This window comes from Leuresthes tenuis, unplaced genomic scaffold, assembly GCF_036924035.1.
Source record: "Leuresthes tenuis unplaced genomic scaffold, fLeuTen1.0.hap1 SCAF_13, whole genome shotgun sequence".
Classification (NCBI taxonomy): domain Eukaryota; kingdom Metazoa; phylum Chordata; class Actinopteri; order Atheriniformes; family Atherinopsidae; genus Leuresthes; species Leuresthes tenuis.
Window position 1 is genome coordinate 20,294,952 of NW_027325367.1, and position 23,062 is coordinate 20,318,013.

Genomic DNA, 23,062 nt, shown 5'->3' on the forward strand with positions numbered 1-23,062 from the left:
TATGCATTCTTATGTCTTTAAGTAGTCTAGGTAGAATTACCAGTTCTTTGCTCCTGACTGACAGAGCAAATAGATCAACTTACATAGTCTTGAGAATGACTTTGTGTGAGTGACAGTGGAATGACAGCTATTGAGTGCAGAGATACTGATAAAGAGACTTCTAATTTCCTTTGATAAGTAATGGATGTGGGAGGAATGACAGAGAGGTGACACGCTTTCCTTCAGTGGATATTTAAATAGTTAAACTCCTCAAAGTTGGTCAATGAAAGTTTATAGCGACTGGGGTAGTGATTCTGAACACAAGGTGTCACTAGAGTGCAACAAATGACTCTCCTTGAAGTCCTGAGCTAAAATTAGCCTGCTGAAGTCCAGACAAAGTGATGAGAGAGAGAGAGAAGCTTAAGTAGAAGCCAGTAACTTAAGTCAACCCAGCTGTGTGTATTTGTGTCGGTCTGAAGGGTGCCAGATTAAATAAGAGAAGTCCAAAGCAGCCAAAACAGTGTGTAAAAACTGGTGCATACTCTCATTTTAGTTAAGGAACTGAGACCGGTAACATGAGCTGTGTAAAACTGGGTATCTGTATTTGAGGCACACATATGACAAAACACAGAAAACATACATCACTTGTCAAGGTGAAATGGTAACTCATAAAAATCTTATAATAGTACATGTGTTGAAAAATATTTACAGTCTGAGAGGGTTATATAATGCATAGACAGATCAAATTTAACTCCCATGCTGAGGACTGAGGAGAAACGGTAAGAACATTCTAAGATCTGAAAGGCTGTTAATCTATTCATGTCAATGAAATAATCTTTGCGGCCCAATCTGCAGAAAATCTGCAATGTTTCTTTTTAAATCCATTCAACAATATCTACAAACCTTATATCACGAGCACTTTAAAAACACACTTTCAAAGACATGCGCTGGTAGTCATCAAAGACATGGGACAATAAAAAATAGGTTTAGCTTAATCATTTATTATTGTTGGCTATAGAAATAACCCTAACCGTAACTCTAACCTAAAACCATCAAAATTTCTCAGTAAGATAGACTGATAGCAACAGACTCATAAGTTTAACTTGGCCTACTTGATCTTCCACTGAATTTAGATATCCCTTATTAGGACAAAGAAAAAATTCCCCTTTCTACTCCCTGACACTCCTTCTCCCTCCTTTGTTTTGCTGGACATAGCTAATGTCCAAAAATGGTCTTATTGTTTTACTGTGGCATGATTTATAAAATCCTGTGGTTTCTCTTCTGAACTGTCAGTGACTTCATTTGTATATTTCCTCCCAAAGAGTCTTGGTTTGGACTGTGTCCCCTTTGCATTTTTTCCAATACAATTGGCACTCAGTGTTATGTTTCTGGGAATTTGCTTGTGGTCGGAATGAAACTGAGAGTAATAGGAAGACAAACCACCTTAAAAAAAAAAAAAGCAACAAAAAAAGTGTGTGACCTCTGAATATTTGGAATGCTGTGGGACGACAGCACACATACAAAAGAAAGAAAACAAAAGAAAAAAGACACCAGAACACCAATATTTTAAATCTTGTATCCTTTTGCTAAATATACTTCCTCTAACACATGTGAGACCTAAAAGCTGTGGAGTTGTAGTCAGTGATGTATTCAAGTTTATAGCATGGCAAAAAAATGTAAAATTCTAAGATAACCCTGCAGTGGCATTTCTTCCAGAAGAAAATACATGACAAAGAGTAAAACAGTCTTCTTTAAAGCTTTGAAACACAAAACAAATCATTGTGGTTCAAAAAGAAGTTTTCATCCTTCTCAGCAAATAAAGGAAAGTATAAAGCATTTTTCTCTTTGCTGGATGAATCCAGTCCACATATATCAGTCTCTTCGACTGTCTCCGGCTCTTTCTCTTAGAGTCCATTGAACATATTCTGATGCATCACACTTTATCCAATCAGTTGGACTCGTACAACAGCATTCCACTGAAGATGGTCAAAGGTTCGGAGGAGTATGCGAGCTTGCCAGTTACGAGGTCGATACACACTGTGTCCCCTGCCTCCAAGGGCAAGATTATGTTAAAGACAGCCAGAGCTCCAGGGATGTGTTTGGCCTCCGCCATAGGCTTCTCCAGGCCCTCAGGCTGATACCCTGCTGAATCCGCCCGGGCAATGCCAATGTTGGACTTGGACAACACTGCCTCGATCTTGATGTTTTTGTGACCCGTCAGGATGCCACTGAAGAAGTACTTACCACGCACAGGTGCTGTGAATAAACCTAGGAGACAGAGGCGAAATTAGGTGGGTGCTGATGCATTTGATTATGCATGGCTATAGCAGACTCTATAGCAGACTTTTTTTGTACCATTTTTGGGATGGTCAACATCAGATTTGATTGACTGCTATAAAATAGCTCATTACAGAATTGCATTTTAATTGTGTCACAGATGGAGAAAGTGAGCACATATTAAACTGAAGCAACATTAGGGTAAGGTAAAGTTGAAATGAACACTACAATCTTTATTTCAATGATGACAAGTATGGCGAGTTTTCAAATTACACTGAAAATGCCCAAATACTTTGAAAGCTTCCACAGCTTTCTGTTTTGATATAAATTTTCCAAAATAAATTATAGGATGAAAAAAATAAATGTATATAAATCATAAATGAAAATGGGAATTTCAGACAAATTATTTTTGCTTCACATCTACTGAGTAGTGGTTCTAAATATTCATTATCAAGTTTCCTTGAAGACTAACTATCTCACGAGTCAATGCTTTAAGGGTGAAAAGTACTCGACGTCACGAATCAGTAGAGATCATGAAATAATCCCATAAAGTTAATTTGTCACAGCATGTATGTGTATTTTTTCTTCTTCTTTTCTCTTTTGATTAGCTCATAACCCTTTAGAGGGACCAGGCACAATTTGGAACCCCTGGCTTAAACAAGCTAAATATACAGATCAACCATAACATTAAGATCACTCGCAAGTAAAGGTGATAAGACTGCTCATCTTGTTATGATACACTGTTGTGCTGGGAAAACATACATCCTGGTATTCAAACAGATGTTACTTTGACACTTGCTACCTATCTTACCCTACAACTCAAAAGATCTACTGTTAACATCTCGTACCTGAGACTCTAGGACACCTTCAGATGTTACTGTCCACTTGCTGATGCTCTTTTGGCAGCATGAAGATAACTACTCAATACTAGGCAGGTGGTCAAAATGATATGGCTAATTGGTGTGTATCTATAAAAGTTTAAATTACAGTAGCTATGTCTGCAGTAGCAGCAGCATTAAAATGCTATAGTCAAATGAACTTTAAGATTCTGAGCTAAATAATTAGAACTACTTGGCTTATTTTGTAATTTGGGTAAACAAACCTTTTGAATTGTAATAAAGTAAAAATAAACTATTTTAATTTTAATATTTAAGAAGATGCAAACTGAATTGATGATGACCTAGTGTAATTCCAGCAGTGCACACCTGTTTTGGGATTGTAGGCGTTATTTTCATTTACAAAGACATCGTTGAACATTATGGTTCCTGAACTTTTCATCGGGCGAGTCAGTGCAGCAGAGAATGAAAGGCGTGGCACATGAGCATCAGACCCTGCAAGACCTGATGACAGAGCAGAAACAGAGAGTACGAGTTAGTGTGAATTAAAGATCAAAGGGTAAAAAGGACTTTCATCTCTTGTTTAGAAAGAACAGTACATACCCTGTTCCCCTCTGAGACCTGAAATGTAAGACAAAAGATAAAAAATACTGAGTTAATCATCCAACAATACCATTCCAGCTGTTTATTTTGATTTGTCGTCAGGCTGTACCTATACAACATGTGAAGACAGTAAGATCACACCAACAACTTGTAAACCAGTAAATGCTGATGTCTTATGTTTAGTTTGTTTTTACCTGGGGGTCCCACTGGTCCCTGCTTGCCAACACTACCTGGAGATCCCACACTTCCTCGTGGTCCGACGGGACCCTGGGGTCCGCGTTCACCTCTCTCTCCACGGGGCCCGGGTAGACCTGGTGGACCTGAAGGGGTGGAACGTTTGATGAGACAGCACAGCAAGGAAATACCACGATGAAAACCTTGTTTACCAGGGATATCTCTTAGGAGGAGCCCAAAAACAAGTCAAGTGAGCCAAGACATTTACCCTAGACTAAGATGTGCCTTTCACACTCATGTTTATAAAAACATCTTTAGACATTATAGGCTCCTAAGTGAATTCTTTCTTTAGTCTGTTTTAACCTCAACCCTGGCCATTCCATCCTTCAAGTGAGAGTTTTCTCTTGACTACAAGTTAAATCCCATGCCCCCATCCTCTGTAACTCACCCTTAAAGTCTTGTTCTGTGAAAATGTGGAACTGCCTGCCCAAATCCTGCACTGAGGAGTTCAGCATGTGTATCTTGGAGTGGACGCTCTCCAGCTGGACATTCTGGATATTGTCAATAAGATCTCCTTGAGACGTCACTGTGACATTGAGTCCATTAACACAGCTCCACAGGCCAGACACATGTCTGTTCAGGCCCTCCTTGATCCTCTCCAGGCTGTCTGAGAAAGAGTCAAAACGGCCGCAGACTCCCTCCAACTTGGAGAGTCTTCGGTTCAGGCCATCGCTGGACTGCAGACACTCCCTCACCTCTGTCACATAGTTGCTCTGAATTATTTGGATCTCTTTGCCCAGATTGTTGAATCGAATCTTCGAGTCGTCCACATGCTCCGTCAACTTGTTTTGCAAATTGTTCACCTTCAAGACAAAGTAGAAACATGTTAATGTGTGTACTTTGGATATGTTTCCTTTGACAAAGTTCTATTGCAAATAAACTTTTTACTGCCTTTGTCCCAGTGGAATCTTACACATGTAAAAACATGTTTAATTGAAGTAATGTCTGTAAAGAAAACTCAGATACTTATATTATTCTTAAGCATTTTCATAACTATAATAATAGTATGTGAAAACTATTGAGTTGGTATGTTTACAGTGTACAGTTTAATAAAACATCAGCCTAATTTATGATATCACCATTTTTCCTGTCTAATTCTGAGGATCGTGGCTAAAATGCAGCATCATAGAATGGTTCCCAGCCTTGGCCTTGAGTTCAGCAAATTGGTTTCAACATAAGACAGAGGGGGTCATGAGACATTCAAGCAAGAGGGCGGGAAATCTGATTTATGTCACTGTTCAGATTTTTCTCTTATTTAGACTTTTTTTTAGCCACAGAGACAGTTTGGCTCTTGGCATGCCATTTGGTCAGTCCATAGCTCTTTTTTTACTATCCAAGCAGCTGCTGGATAAATTGACAGGAAACCTTTTATGGATGAACCCTGATAACTAAAAAAAAAACTAAACATCATTACCAAAATGCTTCCAAAATGAATGACTCATTGTTCTCTTTATAATAAACTGCACTATGTGTTTGTTGCTCCAGTATTTAGCAAACTTAGCATGCCTAAGAACCTTACAACTAGCAGATGGTCACAGATCGACAGGTTCACAAAGGTCAGCATTACAGTAAAACACACGAGATTTATTCGAAGTGTTATCACATCAGCCCACCTCATCACTGATGCTGTCCTTGGTGTTGGTCAAATCTGTGAGCGTGTTTCCATGTATCTTGACGGTCCTTCCCAGGCCCTTCAGAGTGTCATTAATGGAGTTAAATGTGAGCATGACCTCATCCAGCTCTCCCTGAATGTACTTTAGATCACCTCCTAACCTTCCATTGTGGACAGTATGACCATCCAAACGAATTTTCAGATCATTTATGTTGGTCTTACACTCTCCTGTACATTCTCCTACTTCCTCTCTGAGTCTGCCCACCTCCTCCTGAAGGTTAGAGCAAATCTGAGAGCAGGCGGATTCTCCCGAGTCCAATTTTTTCCGCAAATCTGTCAGTTCTGTCTGACACTTGTTAAGGCCGGTCATGGTGGAATTGGTGAGTGAGCTAAAGTCTTGCTCTATCCTACTGCAAACAGAACAGTCTTCAAAGTCACGGCCCAATGTTTCAACAATTTCCCTGACAATCTGGTTAAAAAGTTCACCATTCTCCCCTGTGTTAGCTTTTATCCTATTGACATCAGTAGTTAAGTCGATCACTCTGTCGATCAGTGAGTCTCCTGTCAAAGACAAATTGTTCAGCTTGGTATTAAATTTTTTGATGTCTTTTTCGTTGGTAACAACTCTCCATTCCAAGACTTTCACAGTGTCATCAGTCGTCTGGCCTTTTTCATTATGCCCACAGTTCTCATTGCACATTTTTGTGGTTGATGTTAGGCTTCTGTCAAGGAAGGTAGTGATATTCTCCAGCTGGCTTAGACGCCGACTATGATCAGTCACAGTGTCTCCGAGAACATCCACTTCCAGCTCTATTTTTCCAATCTTGAAGCTGTGGTCATCCAGCCGACTGAGGACCATGTTCCGCAGCTGGGTGAAATCTCTCTGGACTGTGTCTTTTATGTTGTTTGCAGTGTTTGTACACCTCTGCTCCACCTTCCTCACTGTATTATTCACCTTTTTTTCAAATTCTCTCAGTCTGCTACTGAACCGTTCCTCTGTGACTTTTCCCTTTCCTCCACCTGTACCTGCTAGCTCCTTATCTAGTCGCCCTTTAATGGTGTCACACTTGTTTTCAGTGGATGTGACTCGAACATCTACATCAGACAGCCTCTTTTCCAGCTCTGTGACTGTGTTGCAGCAGGCCTGGGAACGCTCAGTCTCACTGCGGGAGATTTCCACGTTTTGCCTCAAGTACTGGTCAATGGAGTTGAGCCGCTTCTCCAGGGCTCTTATCTGTTCCCTGTTCTCATCCTGCTGCCGTCTCAGGTCATCCACACCAGTCTGGAGGAAAATAACATAATGAGGACAGTAGCTTTCTGCATCTGGCTTGTAATATCAGGTTTAATATGCAATAATTATACAAATGACAAAAAAATTATGATAGTGGGACCTTCATGTGACTATAGTTGAAGGGTTCAGATTTCCACTTTTTATGTTAAATTCTAACTCTACAGTTCTGCCATACAGTTAGGAAAACTGTGGCTGGCTGTGCCGTTGCTTCCCTTTTACCATTTTTCTTTCACTGCTTGATTAGAAACCTTTTCTTTTCCTGTTAATGTTTTTTTATTTTGTTTATTTTATTATTTGTTTGCATAGTGGTTCAAGCTGGAGGGCTGTTTTCTTGTGTTACAGCCTTCATGTGGTCATTACCTTTTACTGCTGTAGGCAGCAGAAATCATTTACAGAGCCCTATAAGGGGAGAGGCATGAAAATTTAACAGCTAAATAAACCAGAGGCCATATGTGTAAATGATGCGCACGCACAAAAAAAACATTGTGAATGCCATCCCCACATGCAAACTGATATTTATAAAGAAAGAACGTGCAGTGAGAATGTCACGCATTGTTCAGAATAAAGGGACACGTTTTCAGGACAATTGAAGCCTGATATGATTAAGGGGAAACAGTGCGTTCTTCGGTTGCAGATAAAGCAACAGTTCTGTCTTCCTCCCATAGAAATGATGTTGTCTTTGTGTGAGATGCACTTTTTTTTGTATGGTTCCAGGCAATTATTTTTACCTCTGAAGGGGTTCTTTGTCACCAATAAAGCTAATCACTCCTGTTTCTCTTTTCCATTCAGCAGTTTTTGCTCTGTTTGTGATTTCAGGAGAGAGCCCCTCAAAACAATCTTCTCATTGCCCATGCCTTGTGTGCATAGTTTCAAAATGATTTGAAAAGCCATTTTTGAAAGAACAGCTATACAAACTGCTTTGTAAATCTTGCCAAAAGAATACATTTGTATATTTATGCCCTTGTGTGCAGACACAGTTTAATTCACAAAACTACACAGGTTTTTGCATCTGGCCCAAGAAGCACTTTTTTAACATTTTGCTGTACTCAATATAAGTGTAACAACATCCAGTGAATATTTGTGTATCGATTGTCATATGATGATCTTCACCTGGCAGGCAGAGCAGGACAGAGACACCCTTCTCTCCAGCTCTGTTAGTATCTCCTCTTTCAGTGTATTCAGTTGGTTGCCGCCAGCTCCTCCTCCCCTGCCAGCTGTTCCATCCAGTTCATTGCCTCCTCCATTGACCAAGTGGTTGTTGATTGTAAGCAGGGTCTGATCATGGACCTAAGCAACCAAATTAATGCATAGGGTCTATCCTTGCACAATGTATTTGAATTCTACTTATATAGGCAATCAGAGAGACACATGATGCATAGAGTACCTGTGTTCTGTTATAAAGATGGTCCAGTTTAGTCTGAATACTGTTAATGGTTTCCTTCATGTGTGGCTGAGCAGAGTCAGCAGGGACAATGGCCCCATTCAGCCCAGGCCTACAAAAAAAGAGAAGGGTTTAGATTTCCGCAAGTTTTGTCTAAGTTTGTTATAAACTAAGATGTTTTTCAATTTATAACATAAAAGGAAACTGTCACTTCAATTTACCTAAAAGCATAGTGTAAACAGGGAAGTGATGTGTGGAGTGAGATGGAGAATACACAAACTATAGTCCAAAATTAGCAGAGTGCATCACTTATTTACATAACATCCTACTAAGCTCTTGTTGAGGATTCATCAATTATGTCTTCCTATCTGTATATTTAAAACAAATAAGGATTCCCTCTCTTAATAAACTGACCTACTGCCATAAACAGAGACACATAGGAAGTCCTATATAGGGAGTGTAAAACTGACATATGCATGTGTTTCCTGAATGTTCACAAACAGGACTTCAGTGCACAGGTGAATGAACATGCAGTAAAACACACAGCTGATGTATTGATAACAACATTCACATACAGCCTTTGGTTTATTCCATGAATGGTGGTCTGCATGTTGTGAAGGTCTTTGGTCAAACCACGGATGGTGTCCTCCAGCTGTCGAATCCTCTCTGTGTCACCCGGACAAAAGGGGAGGGATTAGAGTCAATACATAAGAGGAGAAGAAGGTGTTCGGTTTGATTCTGAAGTTTCATATTTACAGTTTGCAAAATACAACCACAATTAAGTCTTGAACCCTAAAAATGTGTGAACAGATTTAACAAATCTTAACCTGAATGTGCAATGGAGTCCTTAATGAACACAACTGCAAAAGTCTGTACAGTGTTGGTAATTTCAACTGAAAAATTTCTGTATGTGTTTTTTTTCCTCTCTGGAAAAAAGTTCAAAGTGCGGTTGGGTTCAGTTGGAAAAACTGATGTCATGCACTTCCAAGCTCCAACCGCAGTCACCATCAACGTCTGACGACCATTTGAGGTTTTTTTGCTGATGCTGCCAACACTGTAAGTCATAAATGATAAAACCACACGCGCACTGTCCAACATCAAGCTGAGGTTTTAAGGACTTCAGGTGTAGCAATGTTGCCCATTTTTACTCATCACATATTCACATCTTTAGTGTTTTCATAGTGTTTCCCAAAATTAAGCACATCAGAAAAATCATGAATCAATATTTTAATTAAATTCCATAGAATCCTCCCTACCTTCTTCTCCCCTCTGTCCACCCCCTGTGTTGTAACTGGTCTGCGTGATGCGAGTGTCAGGGGTTCCCTTTGGCCCATCATGGCAGTCTTCCCCTGAGTAACCATGGCAACACTTCCACTCCATTTCCGTCACCATCTTGTAAGCTATCTTATACCTTGGCCTCCTGTATGTCCGGTAGCTGAGGATAATACAGTACAATTAAATATTGGGTCTTGACTTTATAGTTTTGTTGTTGTTGCCATAGTAACAACATAGATAGGGATATGGGTAACTGTGTTAATCACGTGATCTGAGAACTATTTCAGACATGAGATACATATAATATGTAATATTGGCTTCATCAATCTGTAAAAGTGTAAGCATTCACTCATTCAGACATTGGTCACTTTTGCATTAACGTTCTTCACGTTTAACTGAGTTAGTCCTGTGAAAATGATGGAGACAGCAAAGGACAGAACATCAAATGAAGTATCTCAACAACAATATGCCGTAGTGCCAGAGCAATTCACATTAGCATACCAAGCGCAAAGTGGTTGTGTAAAACATACCACTGGTAAATGGAAAATATCACATTTCTAGATGTGATTATTATGATGGTTTAACTACACAACAATAGCGAACGTACTTGAATTACTTTTACTCAGTTACTAGTTTGAGAAAAAACATGATATTTTACTTGAGCTGAGGACACTGTCTACACCATCGCTGCTACTTGTGAGATGAGAAACAACAGCACCACAAAACTCTAAGAGTTCCTGTTTTCTCATGACAATATGTCGTTAGCCATAACAATGCCTATTAAGCTAGCAAACAAGTTGCATTGCATTTACCCAAATGGCAATAAATGGAAGCAATTGAAAGTATTGTTATATAATCAGACAGAGTTTAAACCCTTTTAAGCCCAGTTTTCTCTCTATTTGGCTCAGACACTTTGAAAAACAACTGCAGCTGCAGCTAGTTATCATTTACTCTTTTTCTAATGCAATTCGTCGGATTCCTCTGAACAACTGATTTTACATAGTCGAAAAGAACAAAATGGATTGGCACCAGGGTGCTCATTCAAACATGACAGCAACATGTTAAGCTGCCGTCAATTTAATAAAAAGCACCGTCTGAAAGGTGCTAAATACAACAGGTTTAAAATAAAAAGAGATTTCAAATCAAAACTATAAAGAATGAACTTAAAATGTATTCATTGTACACTATATTGCCAAAAGTATTCGCTCAACTGCCTCAACACGCATATGAACTTAAGTGACATCCCATTTGAATTACCCCACTGGGGGATGAATAAAGTATTTTTCTATTCTTCTTCTATTCTTAATCCATAGTGTTTAATATGACATCGGCCCACCCTTTGCAGCTATAACAGCTTCAACTATTCTGGGCAAGCTTTCCACAAGGTTTAGGAGTGTGCTTATGGGATTTTGTGACCGTTCTTCCAGAAGCGCATTTGTGGGGTCAGACACTGATGTTGGACGAGAAGGCCTGGCTTGCAGTCTCCGCTCTTATTCATCTCCAAGGTGTTCTATCGGGTCGAGGTCAGGACTCTGTGCAGGCTAGTCAAGTTTTTCCACACCAAACTCACTCAGCCATGTCTTTATTGCTTTGTGCACTGGTGCACAGTCATGTTGGAACAAGAAGGGGCCATCCCCAAACGGTTTCCACAAAGTTGGGAGCAGGAAATTGTTCAAAATCTCTTGGTATGCTGAAGCATTCAGAGTTCCTTTCACTGGAACTAAGGGGCCAAGCCCAGCTCCTGAAAAACATCCCCACACCATAATCCCCCCTCCACCAAACTTTACACTTGGCACAACGCAGTCAAACAAATACCATTCTCCTGTCAACCGCCAAACCCAGACTCGTCATTCAGATTACCAGATGGAGAAGCGTAATTCGTCACTCCAGAGAACGTATCTCCACGGCTCTAGAGTCCAGTGGCGGCGTGCTTTACATCACTGCATCCGACACTTTGCATTACACTTGATGTATGGCTTGGATGTAGCTGATCGGCCATGGAAACCCATTCCATGAAGCTCTCTACGCTCTGTTCTTGAGCTAATATGAAGGCCACGTGAAATTTGGAGGTCTGTAGCGATTGACTGTGCAGAAAGTTGGCAACCTCTGCTCACTATGTGCCTCAGCACCCGCTGACCCCGCTCTGTCATTTTATGTGACCTACCACTTTGTCCAATTGCTTCCACTTTGTTATAATACCACTGACTGTGGAATATTTAGTATCAAGGAAATTTCACAACTGGACTTGTTGCACAGGTGGCGTCCTGTCACGGTATCACGCTGGAATTCCCTGAGCTCCTGAGAGCAAACCATACTTTCAGAAATGTTTATTGAAGCAGTCTGCATGCCTAGGTGCTTGAATATATACACCTGTGGCCATGGAAGTGATTGGAACATCTGAATTTAATTATTTGGATGGGTGAGTGGATACTTTTGGCAATATAATGTATGCTTTTGCAGGAAAGCTTGATGTCAGATATATCTCTAATGTCCAGTCTAAATCAGAGTGAATATAATCTACCAGTTTAAACATGACATTCTTGCCATAACTAACATGGAAAATATACATAGAGGAGATTACCCCTGATTTTCTGTCATCGCTTCCGTCAACTTGGCCCAGATGACATTACAGGATTTAAAATTTGTGAGCCATCCTGATGTCCAAGCCAACTATCTGAACCAATACTTCTTTGAACACTGTTCAATGTGCAGTGTGTCAGGATATTATTGGATTTCAGCAACATATAATGGGTTGGATTAGGAGTGCTCTACAAACCTTATTCGTTATTTCTGTCTCTGTAATTCCTCTTTTATTTTCCAAAAGAAATTGCCTGTATTCAGGTACTACATCTCAATTTCGTGTTCATAGAAGATTTCCAAGAAAAAAAAATATGAATGTTTTATTTGGAAACCTCTAGTGTAGTTTTATCATTAATGTGTCATTTAACTCTGCAACTGAAAAGACTGCCTGTTGCAGTAACAATGCAATAAATAGACAAGATTTGGCTAGAAGTCTAAATAAAGGTTTAAAGCTACATCCCAATTTTGCTCACAAGCCCTGACTGTGAGAACTTAGCAGATTTCTCCCCTTTATGCCAGTCAAGAGTGTTTCTGTGCTATAAAAGAAAATACTTTTAGACTGTGAGACAAAAAGAAGGGGTCCTCTCATAGGAAACATAAAGCGAGGCTTGGAGGAATGGAGCAAGAGGTTTGTGAAGTTAAAGAAAGAAGAGAGAAAGGAGGATAATCGTGAGAAAAAAGAAAAACTGGGTAAGAAGAAGATAGTTTTTCACTGTTTTTAGTGGGTTAGAGACTAGACTGTGGTGCCTGCAAAACTGGCTTCATTCTTAGCATAGCCCAGGTTTACATCGAGGCCCCTGGCAGGCATGAGGATCAAGCAGCAAGTCCAAGGTCAAAACACAGTAAAAACATCAAAAGAAGCAAAACATTAGCAGCTTTTGATAAAAAATTTCTTGCAAGCACAACACCCACATTTGGTAAATCACCCAGTATGTCCTATTTATAGCAAATTTGCTGCTGGATTTGGAATACTGGATATTCCCAGGGCTGCATTAGACTGAATGGAAAGCTCCACCACAACATGTGAGAACAGTACTTTATCACTGAGATTAGCCAGTCAAATACTGAGCTGAAATCCTGCCACCATGCACACAAGCCCAGCTGTAACCAGGCACCTTCCTGAGCAGGTAATTTGAAACTCTGCAAAATCAGTGTCAGTGAAGAAGGAAGAGGGGCAGATGATGGATAAATGGAGGATACGAACTCTGAGGTCAAGAAGTTATAGAAGCAAAACCAAATAAAGATTAGATTCCAGCAGCAAAGAGGGAGAATTAGTGAAGATATGATACACCAAGAGGAATAGATACTCACGCCACACGTGGACACTGGCCCCAGGTACAGCGCTGATAGTCCGGTTTGATGTACGTCTCCACTCCATCCTCCATGACACAGCTAACCGTGCGAGTCACCACATAAGCACACCAGTTCCTATGAAACACACAAGCATGGAAAAGGAAATCTCAAATGAATAACTATGATGGATGTCAGTTAGGCGTTAACACAAACATAGCAGATCTCACATAAAGCAATCTCATACACTCAGTATACACTCCAGTTCCACTCTTTTGTTTCCGAACAAAAAAGGGAAAATAAATAATAATAAAAAATCTGTTCACTTGTTGACTGTGAGGCTCCACCACAAGTTTTGAGATCAATATCTGGAACCCTGGATTTGATTATTATTCTCCACAACACTCAAGAGAAATGGGTGCAAATGTCAGATCAGTTCAGGATAACTACACGGTCTCAACAAAGAGTGCCATTGTATTGCCTTTCCAACTTTACATTAACCAGCCCCCACAGAGACACACACACACACACACACGCAGGCACACACACACACGTGCATGTCATTGTAGTGTTTCTGCATATCTTTGTAAAATACTACCACTGGTTATTTTCATAGCACCAAAACTATAATAAATTTCCTCTTTTTAGAGATGTTCTTCAGTATGTGTTGAAATGTTCAAATTTGATACATCAGCAACTCAGTTGCCAAACATTGAAAAACTTTATTTTGCCCTACAAAACATTTTGGTTGTAATGAGACACCTTTCTCACACAAGTTCAGTGGAATAGATGAGAGGTAAAGCTTACTCTTACTCTACTAATTTAAAGTGCATAAATTTCATAAAGTAAAAAAAAAAGTCACTCTTTCAGTTTCTTAATGTGCCTCTTGTGTCAGCAGAGAAATGAACAACAATAGCTGACACAGCACAAAGGGACTGAAGGATGAAAAGGCAGATTTGAGGTGGCATGAGCAAAGAAATCCTCTAAAATGCTGTTCCAACCTCTCTGCTTCAACTGCAGAGTTGAATCCATCAAAATAATATTGAAAGCTTTGTTTGTGATCGTGTCAATGCAGCAAAAACAGTGAAAGGAACCAAAATGGTTGCAACATACTGTTCGCATAAAGACCTGTTTATGTTTACACAAAGATATCTATTTACGTTGCTATTTACGTTCACTCCACAGAGTGAAGGGTTTGGGGTATTTTTTGCAGCACAGACATGCTGAGTATGAAGAGCCAAAAATAATACATAGCACAGAAGTACAGATTAAAAGTACAGACACTGAACCATCTTCATTATTTAAACACTTATTTTCACTCAATCCCAAAGCAGAGCTTTGTGAACTATTACCTCTGTTGTTTTCAAAGCAGGACAAAGCTAAAGCACCAACAACAGCCTTAACACAACCAAGAGCGGCTGATAGCCTACCGCATGCACCCAAGTGGCAGCAATACACTCTAACATGTATGTGGACACGTTTGCGAAGCCTCATTAAGGTTCAAACTTTTAGCTGATATGACATGTTTGATTAAAATACTGTATATTGTAGGCCTACCTACTAATATATCCAGCAGAAACAAAGAAAAATTTGCTTCCCCAGTCATGTGTGTCACCTAGACAAAAAGTCCATGAGTCTGACAAATGTACCACTATATTAACTCACAATTTAACTTCATTGATATTTGATCTTCACCAGCTTGTTTTGACTGGCTTTTTGTGTTGCACAACTAGCTGACTTGGCTTATCTAACTGAAAAAAAAGTTAAACTCAAAAACTTTAGCACAGTGTCTAAGGTGGGTAATTTCTGTTTATTATCTTTCAAGAGAGTAAAGCACATTTTGGAATGCATATTTTGGGAATTTTTGCAAATATGTAATCCCAAACCTAAAAGTGGCATCTTAGAGCTACTTGGCTAATTCTGTGTTGGTTTGGCACAAATTGGCTATGTATCATCAAACTGAATCGGCTGATTTATGTTTATATTTATATCTGCCAATATCTACCTCTAACAGGTCAATTCTACTCTGCTGCTAGTGTACCCACACAAACTTTGGTTGCCAAAGGATGCATAACAATTTCCCTATGGAGGTGGTCCATCAAATAAGGATCTACAGTACAAAGGCATGTCATGCACAACGAAAAAATTCAGCTGACAGGTCTGCACAGTCATAACAAATTGTCAAGTCGACACAACTGACCACCCGCACACCATCTGATGACAGCACGCCTTATGCAACTCACTGAAGCACTACGCTTTCACAGTTTAACACCATTTTAAGTGGTGCTTCAAGTCTTACTCTAGTTCACATTAACTTAGCATATTTTAGCATATTTTAATTTATTTTGAATCTGGCCATCCAACAAATGTGAGACACTAAAATTCAATATCCATTCTCACGGATTTCTTTGCTCTTCATGAGGTTTTTCATAAATATGTTTGGCTTCTGACATCTTACATGCTTCACGTTCATTAACTTGTCTAAAACTTTCCCTCCCAGTTGCTGCTGGGCAAATACTGTGCACTCAGTTTCACTAATAACAGCTGCATTCTATGGCTAAAATAACAGTAGCTGCTTCACTACAAAGACATTTTCACTACATTTAAACCATATCTAAGAAAATTATTTTCTAGGCAGCCGCAAAGTTAAATTCAGTCTTAAGACCTTTTGACACCAACCACGTTGAAAATTCATTCTACTCTGGTAAATGTATTAAAACAACTAAAATCACTGAATAAACACGTCTTTAAGCTTAATCTCAAGGTGATAGTTTACAACACTCCCACAGTCCGCAGGCTGCACAATGTGTCCTCATCCCCCTGCCCTCCCTTGACCCATAGATGTCTCTTTCGATAACAATTACAGAAACATTTAAAAGACAGATGCCCTTCAGTTGCTTTCTATCATCATTTTAATATTACCCAGAATGCCCATCAATGGCTATTTCTCTGGTGGTTATTATAGCTAATCAGTGTCACTCTCCGACTCATCTGAGCAGAGTTAAGAAGGCTTTACGGATAAAAGTTGGAGCATACAAAGAGTTCCTTCATGCTGGAAAGTCTATCAGCAACTTTCGTCTAACTATCTTTACGTCTTTCAGTGTGTCTGTCTCTATCTTTTTTTTTCTGTTACTTTTTCTTTCTTGCTTTATGTCCTTCTTTGTATAATGTCTTCCTTAAATGTTTTAGGCTTCACTTGTGTTTAGTTTTCTTCATAGGTCACATTTTTCTCGCACCTGTTTCTCTCTGTGTCAGTCTCTGTTTATCATATGTTTCTCATTTATTATCCTTTTTCTCTTCCTGCCCTCTATCCCCAAAACCACCATTCTCCCCTTCATACCAGAGCTTGGTTCACTGACATGAAAGGGTTATCATGTTTTGATCCTCCCAACCCCTCACGGCCTCCTCCTCATGACCTGTTGCTACTGAATGTGGGAAATCGAGCATGTAGCCAGTACTGTAACATTTGTAGTCTATAGGGTGACAATAATGCTTACTCATAACATGTAATATACATAAACATATATATTGAAACAATAACAGGCAGTAAAAGTTTTCTCTAGTACTGTCAAAATAAGTAGGATTACTTACTGTTTTTGAAATACTAAGAACAAATGCTTTAAGATGCTGTTATTGGGGGACATGTCTGTCCAGAAGATATATCCACTAATCCCTACGGTAGGGCAAAATCTTTTTTCTTTGTCTTTTTATCCTTTTTCAAATATAAGTAAAGAAATAATTTAAACTGACAAACAAAAGAGTTGAATAACACTAAAGTTTAGTGAACAGTTCCTTGAGACTTTGAAAGTACATCGACTGAGTAGAAAAGTTTTCCAAAAAAATTTCTAAAATGCAACAAAAACTTTTAATTACTGTTAATTTATTTGTAGCTTCATCTAATATGCACAAGATCAAAATAAATGATTTTCAATAAACCCATTTAAAAGACAAAAAATAATAAATGTTAAAATGTTAGTCCAACCAAAATCATACCAAAAGGAGATTAACACGTGCAGATAATGCAGTTGGGGTTTGAATCACTGCTGCATGCATATGTATGATCATCCACATATGCTCCAAAGTTCCATCTTTTGGAAGATTTTTGAAAGAACCGTGAAGTGTATCAACATTTTTTAAAGAACTTCGGTGTTTCAACATCTAAAGTGCATATTATTGTGAAAAGATTCAGGGAGTCTGATGTGTATAAAGAGCAGCTGTTAGCAAGTAAAGATGCAAAGGCCAGGGTTTGTGATGGTAAATGAAAAAGTGTAATCAAAAGGAAGACTAACATAGTGTAACAATGACAAGCATGCCTCTATTCTAACTTATTTTCAGTTGCTGGCATCAAATTCTAGGTTTGTTAATACCTTCTAAATACAGTGGAGATAATCATTGTAGATATGTTGATGTATATTCTCAGTCATCCAGGTCATGGTAATCCTAAGAGTTTGAACAAGGGCAAGTGGACATCTTCTTGGATCTTGCAGATGTTTCACGTCTCATCTGAAAGGGTTCTTCAGTTCTTATGAACATCAAGATCCAAGAAGTCAAGTTGCCCTTATTCAAGTTCTCAAGAGAATCATTGGACGCTTTAGTCCTTTTCACGCTGTTCACTTAAGATGGGAATGGGGAGTTGAAGTTGGTGTTTAGCTAATACTGAGTCAGAGGTAGTCACAGTGCCGAACTACCGTGTGTTCTTCATGGGCGAGTCTGAAGCGCAAACTACACCACTCTTAATGACATTTCTGTTGTCACTGAGCTGATTCTGCAGAACTGGTTCCCTCTTTTGTAAGCATTGATTTATGCAGTGAGAGTAGTTAAAGATAGCTCAAACATAAGACAGTTTATGACATTTATAGCTAAGAAATAAGATAATAATTTTTATTATTCAATTGCTTGACTAAACTGCAGGATGAAATGTTTTTTACTGTTACATACTGTTAAATGAAAACAAAACATATTCTATTCTACCAAAAAGTACTGACATTGAACATAAACTGTTGCCATGTTGAGGAAGGTCACTTGGTACATTCACAGTTGCCTTGAGCTTGTTTGTAGAGCATTTTGAACATATATCAACTTGACCTGAAGTCAGAAGCAGATTCAGCATGAACATTTGGCTGAAAACATCTCGTGCTCACTCATCTAAATAGTGCTGTAGCTCCTTCTTTGTATTTCACTAGATTTGTGTTTATCACATTGATCAAGTACAACATTCTGCTTTGCTATTATGTGGTTTGGTACACTATTCAATGTTTTTATCAGAACACTGATCATTAAGAGCAAAACTCTGCCTTCCATTTCCAATTGGCTGCCAACAGTACTCTTCCAGAGTCCTGTGGTTAATTGAAGTCTGTCTTATTGCATTGTGCTGTGTAAGGTTTTGCTGAGCAATCTTACTCAAGTCTTGGTTTAATATACAGTGTATTTTGGACACCACATGTGTTACAAACCTAACCTAACCACCATCAGATGCTAAACCAACACAGAGGTGAGAGGGAACATATCAATCAGATATCTGTTATAAATCAGAACCCTCCCCCAATTGCTCTGCCAATTTATTATCTTCACTTGATAAAGCGTGAGGGAGAACAGGCGCTGTTCTTCAACAAGTAAACCATATCTGATTTTTTTTTTTTCCACTTCTGAGGAGACACAGATGTGCACACACATTTCCACAAATACATACATTACTGGAATCATTTTGGCAGCTTCTGAACTCATACCGTAAACGTCACACTGCCAGTGAGTTCTATTTCTATCTTCATGGGATTGTGTGAGAGAGGCTTCTGTGTTTATAACAAAATGACTAAGTGTGAGTCTAACTCGAAATAAGTGTGTAGGCGTGGGGTGCCGGTAAACTCAACTGGATGGGTGGGCACCATGTGTGCAAAGGCTGAAAGGCCTCATCACAATGGGCCAGGGTTAGGCATGGGTCTACACTTTCACAAATTCACATAAAGGTCACTTGAGCTTTAAAATAATTTGAAATAAAAAGAACCTCATAGCCATATGTCATTTTCCAAAGGAAAAAAGGCACAGAGGTGTCCATATAAAAAACACATAAACAAATCTTGTATGAAGATACCATAGGCTTGGTTTTGTGCGTTGCTGCCCTGGGGTGATACTCTCCAAACATGTCAGCTGCAAACCCACTGACCATTTATCTAAAATGGTCAAGAAATCACTCAGATTAGAATCCAGAAACTGGACTGTACATCTTTTCCATAGTTTAAAATAAAACAAGCACATGCACAGCATTTTACACACAAACACATATCGCTCTGCATATCTCACCCAAACGACATCAACACTGAACCTGCTAATCTTCCCTTCACTATACTTTAACATAAACGTATTTGCATCAACTAAACATGTAAATCTCACTTTATAGCATAACAGGGCTTTTGGTATAGAAATAAGGAAAAGAACTTGTATATGTTCCTGTCTGCTTGCAGAAAGATATTTAGCAGCCATTCTGCCTGTTTCCTGTATTACTGCGTATCAACCCCACAGGAAAACAATGCAAATATACAGACCCGTTCCTGAACACATCATTGAATTATAACTACAATATGTATTTTCAGATTATGTCAGATAGCTGTAGATAAGGGGACAAATGTAAAACTAGAGTACAATGCTTCCTTCACAATCTTTGTATTTAAATTTTGAAAGCTTTTATACACCCAAACGTCAATAACTTGCAAACAGGACGGCCATTACAGACATTTTGTTGTGCTACCAAACACTGTTAAAATCTGTAGCACATTATGTGAAATTCTCAACCTGAAGGCTAAATGTGTAGACATTTTGTGCTTTTTCTGTGGGAGCTGTGACCAGATTCAAATGTGATTTTGACAAACCAACCCAAACACTATATTGGATTGAGTAGAACAAGAAATTTATTTGAATGTAAGTGTGGTCAGTGATGTCCATCTGTCTGTGGTCACAACTGCCTTATCCTTTAGTAACGTCTTAAGTTTTCCCATGTGGTGTCATACAGCTATGTGTGATGATTGTTGTGCAACTTGGAATTTTATCATAGCTCAGTTTCATCATAAGCTCCTGAAATCCCTCTACCAAAACAGTATTGATGAGCTGCACATCTCTGCATATAAATCTTGCTCCCTTGTCAGTGCTGCGTTTTATGAATCTCTGCCTACCTGCTGTAGCTGACTGCCGAATACCACACAATCAGACTTTGCTGAATACCTGACATAAACTGGGTTATATGTGGTGCTTCCGCTGCCTCACTTGGGTGGCAAACGAGCAGCTGGGTCTGCAGATTTCCTGCTAACGTAGAGTAAGCAGCTACTTCATACAAAGTTAACAAATGGTCTTATCTTTGGTCATTACTGTACCATTGGTGGTATAAAATCTAAAATACTTTTAAAAAATCCTCAATTTGTTTTATGTCTCAGTTGTTATGACAGCTTTGCTCACTAGTTTCCTTTTTTTTTTTAACAACATAGCATTTTTACAAAGAGATTACCAAGGGATTCATTACCGTAGATTTTATACTTTCCATTTGGGATAAATAAAGTAGCTTTTTTATTTTCATTTCTCTCCATTTCATTCTATTTAATTTTCATTAGGCCGATACTGGATCCCAAAGAAAACTATTCTTAACGCATCTGTCTGATACATTAGGAGTCTGATGCATCTGTTTGTAAAGTCTATGGTCTGAAACACTGAATGGGTTACTGATGTACTAGGGTTATCCAAACTTTAAAGAAAAAGTGACAGCTGTATATGATGACATCTAGAACATGTCAGATAGCTGCAGCCATTAAAAAGGTTTGTTTAAGACTGTATACCTATAGTCAGCATCATTTCTAGTAAGCAGTCTTCTTCCTTTGCTCACACATTGCTACATTTCTTGCCAAATTTTGGCAAATATAAAACTACTGGAAACAAAGCTTGAGTATATAATATTGACATATCACAGATAATCTATGGGCTGAAATATTAGCTTTAATATAGAGGTGTGATTGTACCCAAATGAAAAATTTATGTCCAGCTTCTGAAGAAAAAAATGGTTGCATTTTAGTTGTTAAATTCTTCCCTATTTTAAAAAGGCTATATGCTAAATTTGTCTGTTGTTTGGTGCTAAGCATGTAGTGCATACTCGGCTTTTAGTGTCTTACACGTCTGGAAACAACTCTCAAGAACCAAAACAATAAAGCTGTGGGCCGTAAAACCAAACCAATGAGCTGAAATGCTATTAAATGCTCAGAAGTGCTGACTTGAGCAACAAAGTCAAGTGAGTATTCTTTGGAAGTCTGTCAAAAAAGTTGTGCTTCAGTCACATAACACACTTATATGATCAAGTCTTAATATGACAATATCATAATCTAAGCAGCTTTAAGTTACATCTATGGGGTTTATAGGGGTAAGATGCAGGTCAAAGACGCACACAAACAATCAAAGATCCAAATTTGCCACCAGCAATTATTCATAAAGAGTAACAAATCTTAAGCCCACACTGTCAATTGTAATATAAATTCTTTATTACAGCTTAAAGGTGAAACAAACAAAACAGCTGTATGTTAAAGCTCCTGTTGGTTAATCTATATGATGAAACTGTGACCAGAAATTTTACTCCTCATCCTCAACTAAACAAAAGCAAGAATATAAAAGAAGGCTTCTGATTTAAGTCAATGTCAGTCAATACACAAGCTTCCTTGTCCATCTCCTACAACAGGAACACACTCATTTTGTCTTCAGTACATCTATGCAAGGCGCCTAACAGTCAACTTCCATTGGACACATTTATTTTTATTTACAGAGCCATAACTCAGCATGAGTGGAACTCTTGCACCTGCCCGTATTGCTTTATTCCCCAATAAATTTCACCTCTTATAAACCAGCAGACAGACACTATACAGCCGGTCAGGAAGACATCTCAACCCACACATACCAGGTTCCTTTTACTTAAAAGCATCTCTGCATGAGCTCTAGAGGGACGAATTGTGGGTAAAACTGGAATATTCCATGACTAACAGAGAGGGAAGAAGCAATGAAAAAAAGAAAGGCTACTGAGGTATAATACTTTAACAAAGAAATCACTTGGCGGCACCTATTGTCCAGGGATCTTTCGTTTGGCTTCAAGGGAGGGCTTGGACTGCGACCTGAATAAGTGGCTGGAAAGGGGCGTGTGTCAAAGTTCGAACTGTGACCCGCAGGTCAAGCACCCCTAAAACGTTCTTGTAAAGGCATAACCCTGTACGCACACCCAAAGGTACACATATTGTTACAGACGACAGTAACACACTTGAGTGCGCTCACTCCTGCTTGAGTGATCACACTCCAAGAGACAAACACGCAGACAGACATACACACACACACACACACTTTTCCCTTTGGACCCATTTCAACATCAAGGGACAGCGTGACTGTGTAAACCTCTCTCTGATTGTTTAGCCTGCCGGTCAAGAAGATATACAAAGAGTGTCCATGATACAGCCATTAGCTTTAGTAGAATTGTTCAAATACGTCAGTGTTGTGAGGTCTGCAAGCGGTTCTTTGTGCCTCTCTTTTAGCCATTTATGGGGGTACTTGTGTTTGAACCGTAAGTCTTCTCAAAGCCTCAAAATCGCAGCTGCCCTAAATAGTACAGACCATAAGCTTTAGACTTTACTGGGTGTTCTGAAGAACAAATGTCTTGTCATGCTATTAAAAACAGTCATTGACTTGAGAGGAGA

At 39.0% G+C, this 23,062-nt stretch overlaps 1 protein-coding gene across 1 annotated transcript in view; it reads right to left on the minus strand.

Moving 5' to 3' along the window:
* Positions 1-560: 560 nt before the first annotated feature.
* emilin1a (elastin microfibril interfacer 1a) overlaps positions 561-23,062 on the minus strand; it is a 28,152-nt gene continuing 5,650 nt past the window's right edge. The window contains exons 2-12 of the mRNA XM_072362503.1: positions 13,380-13,496; positions 9,470-9,648; positions 8,789-8,879; positions 8,217-8,325; positions 7,943-8,119; positions 5,543-6,823; positions 4,318-4,732; positions 3,890-4,015; positions 3,696-3,713; positions 3,462-3,596; positions 561-2,247 (exon numbers count right to left, since the gene is read on the minus strand). Of these exons, the coding sequence (XP_072218604.1) occupies positions 1,928-2,247; positions 3,462-3,596; positions 3,696-3,713; positions 3,890-4,015; positions 4,318-4,732; positions 5,543-6,823; positions 7,943-8,119; positions 8,217-8,325; positions 8,789-8,879; positions 9,470-9,648; positions 13,380-13,496 (2,968 nt within the window). The 3' untranslated portion in view covers positions 561-1,927. The remainder of the gene's footprint in view (positions 2,248-3,461; positions 3,597-3,695; positions 3,714-3,889; positions 4,016-4,317; positions 4,733-5,542; positions 6,824-7,942; positions 8,120-8,216; positions 8,326-8,788; positions 8,880-9,469; positions 9,649-13,379; positions 13,497-23,062) is intronic.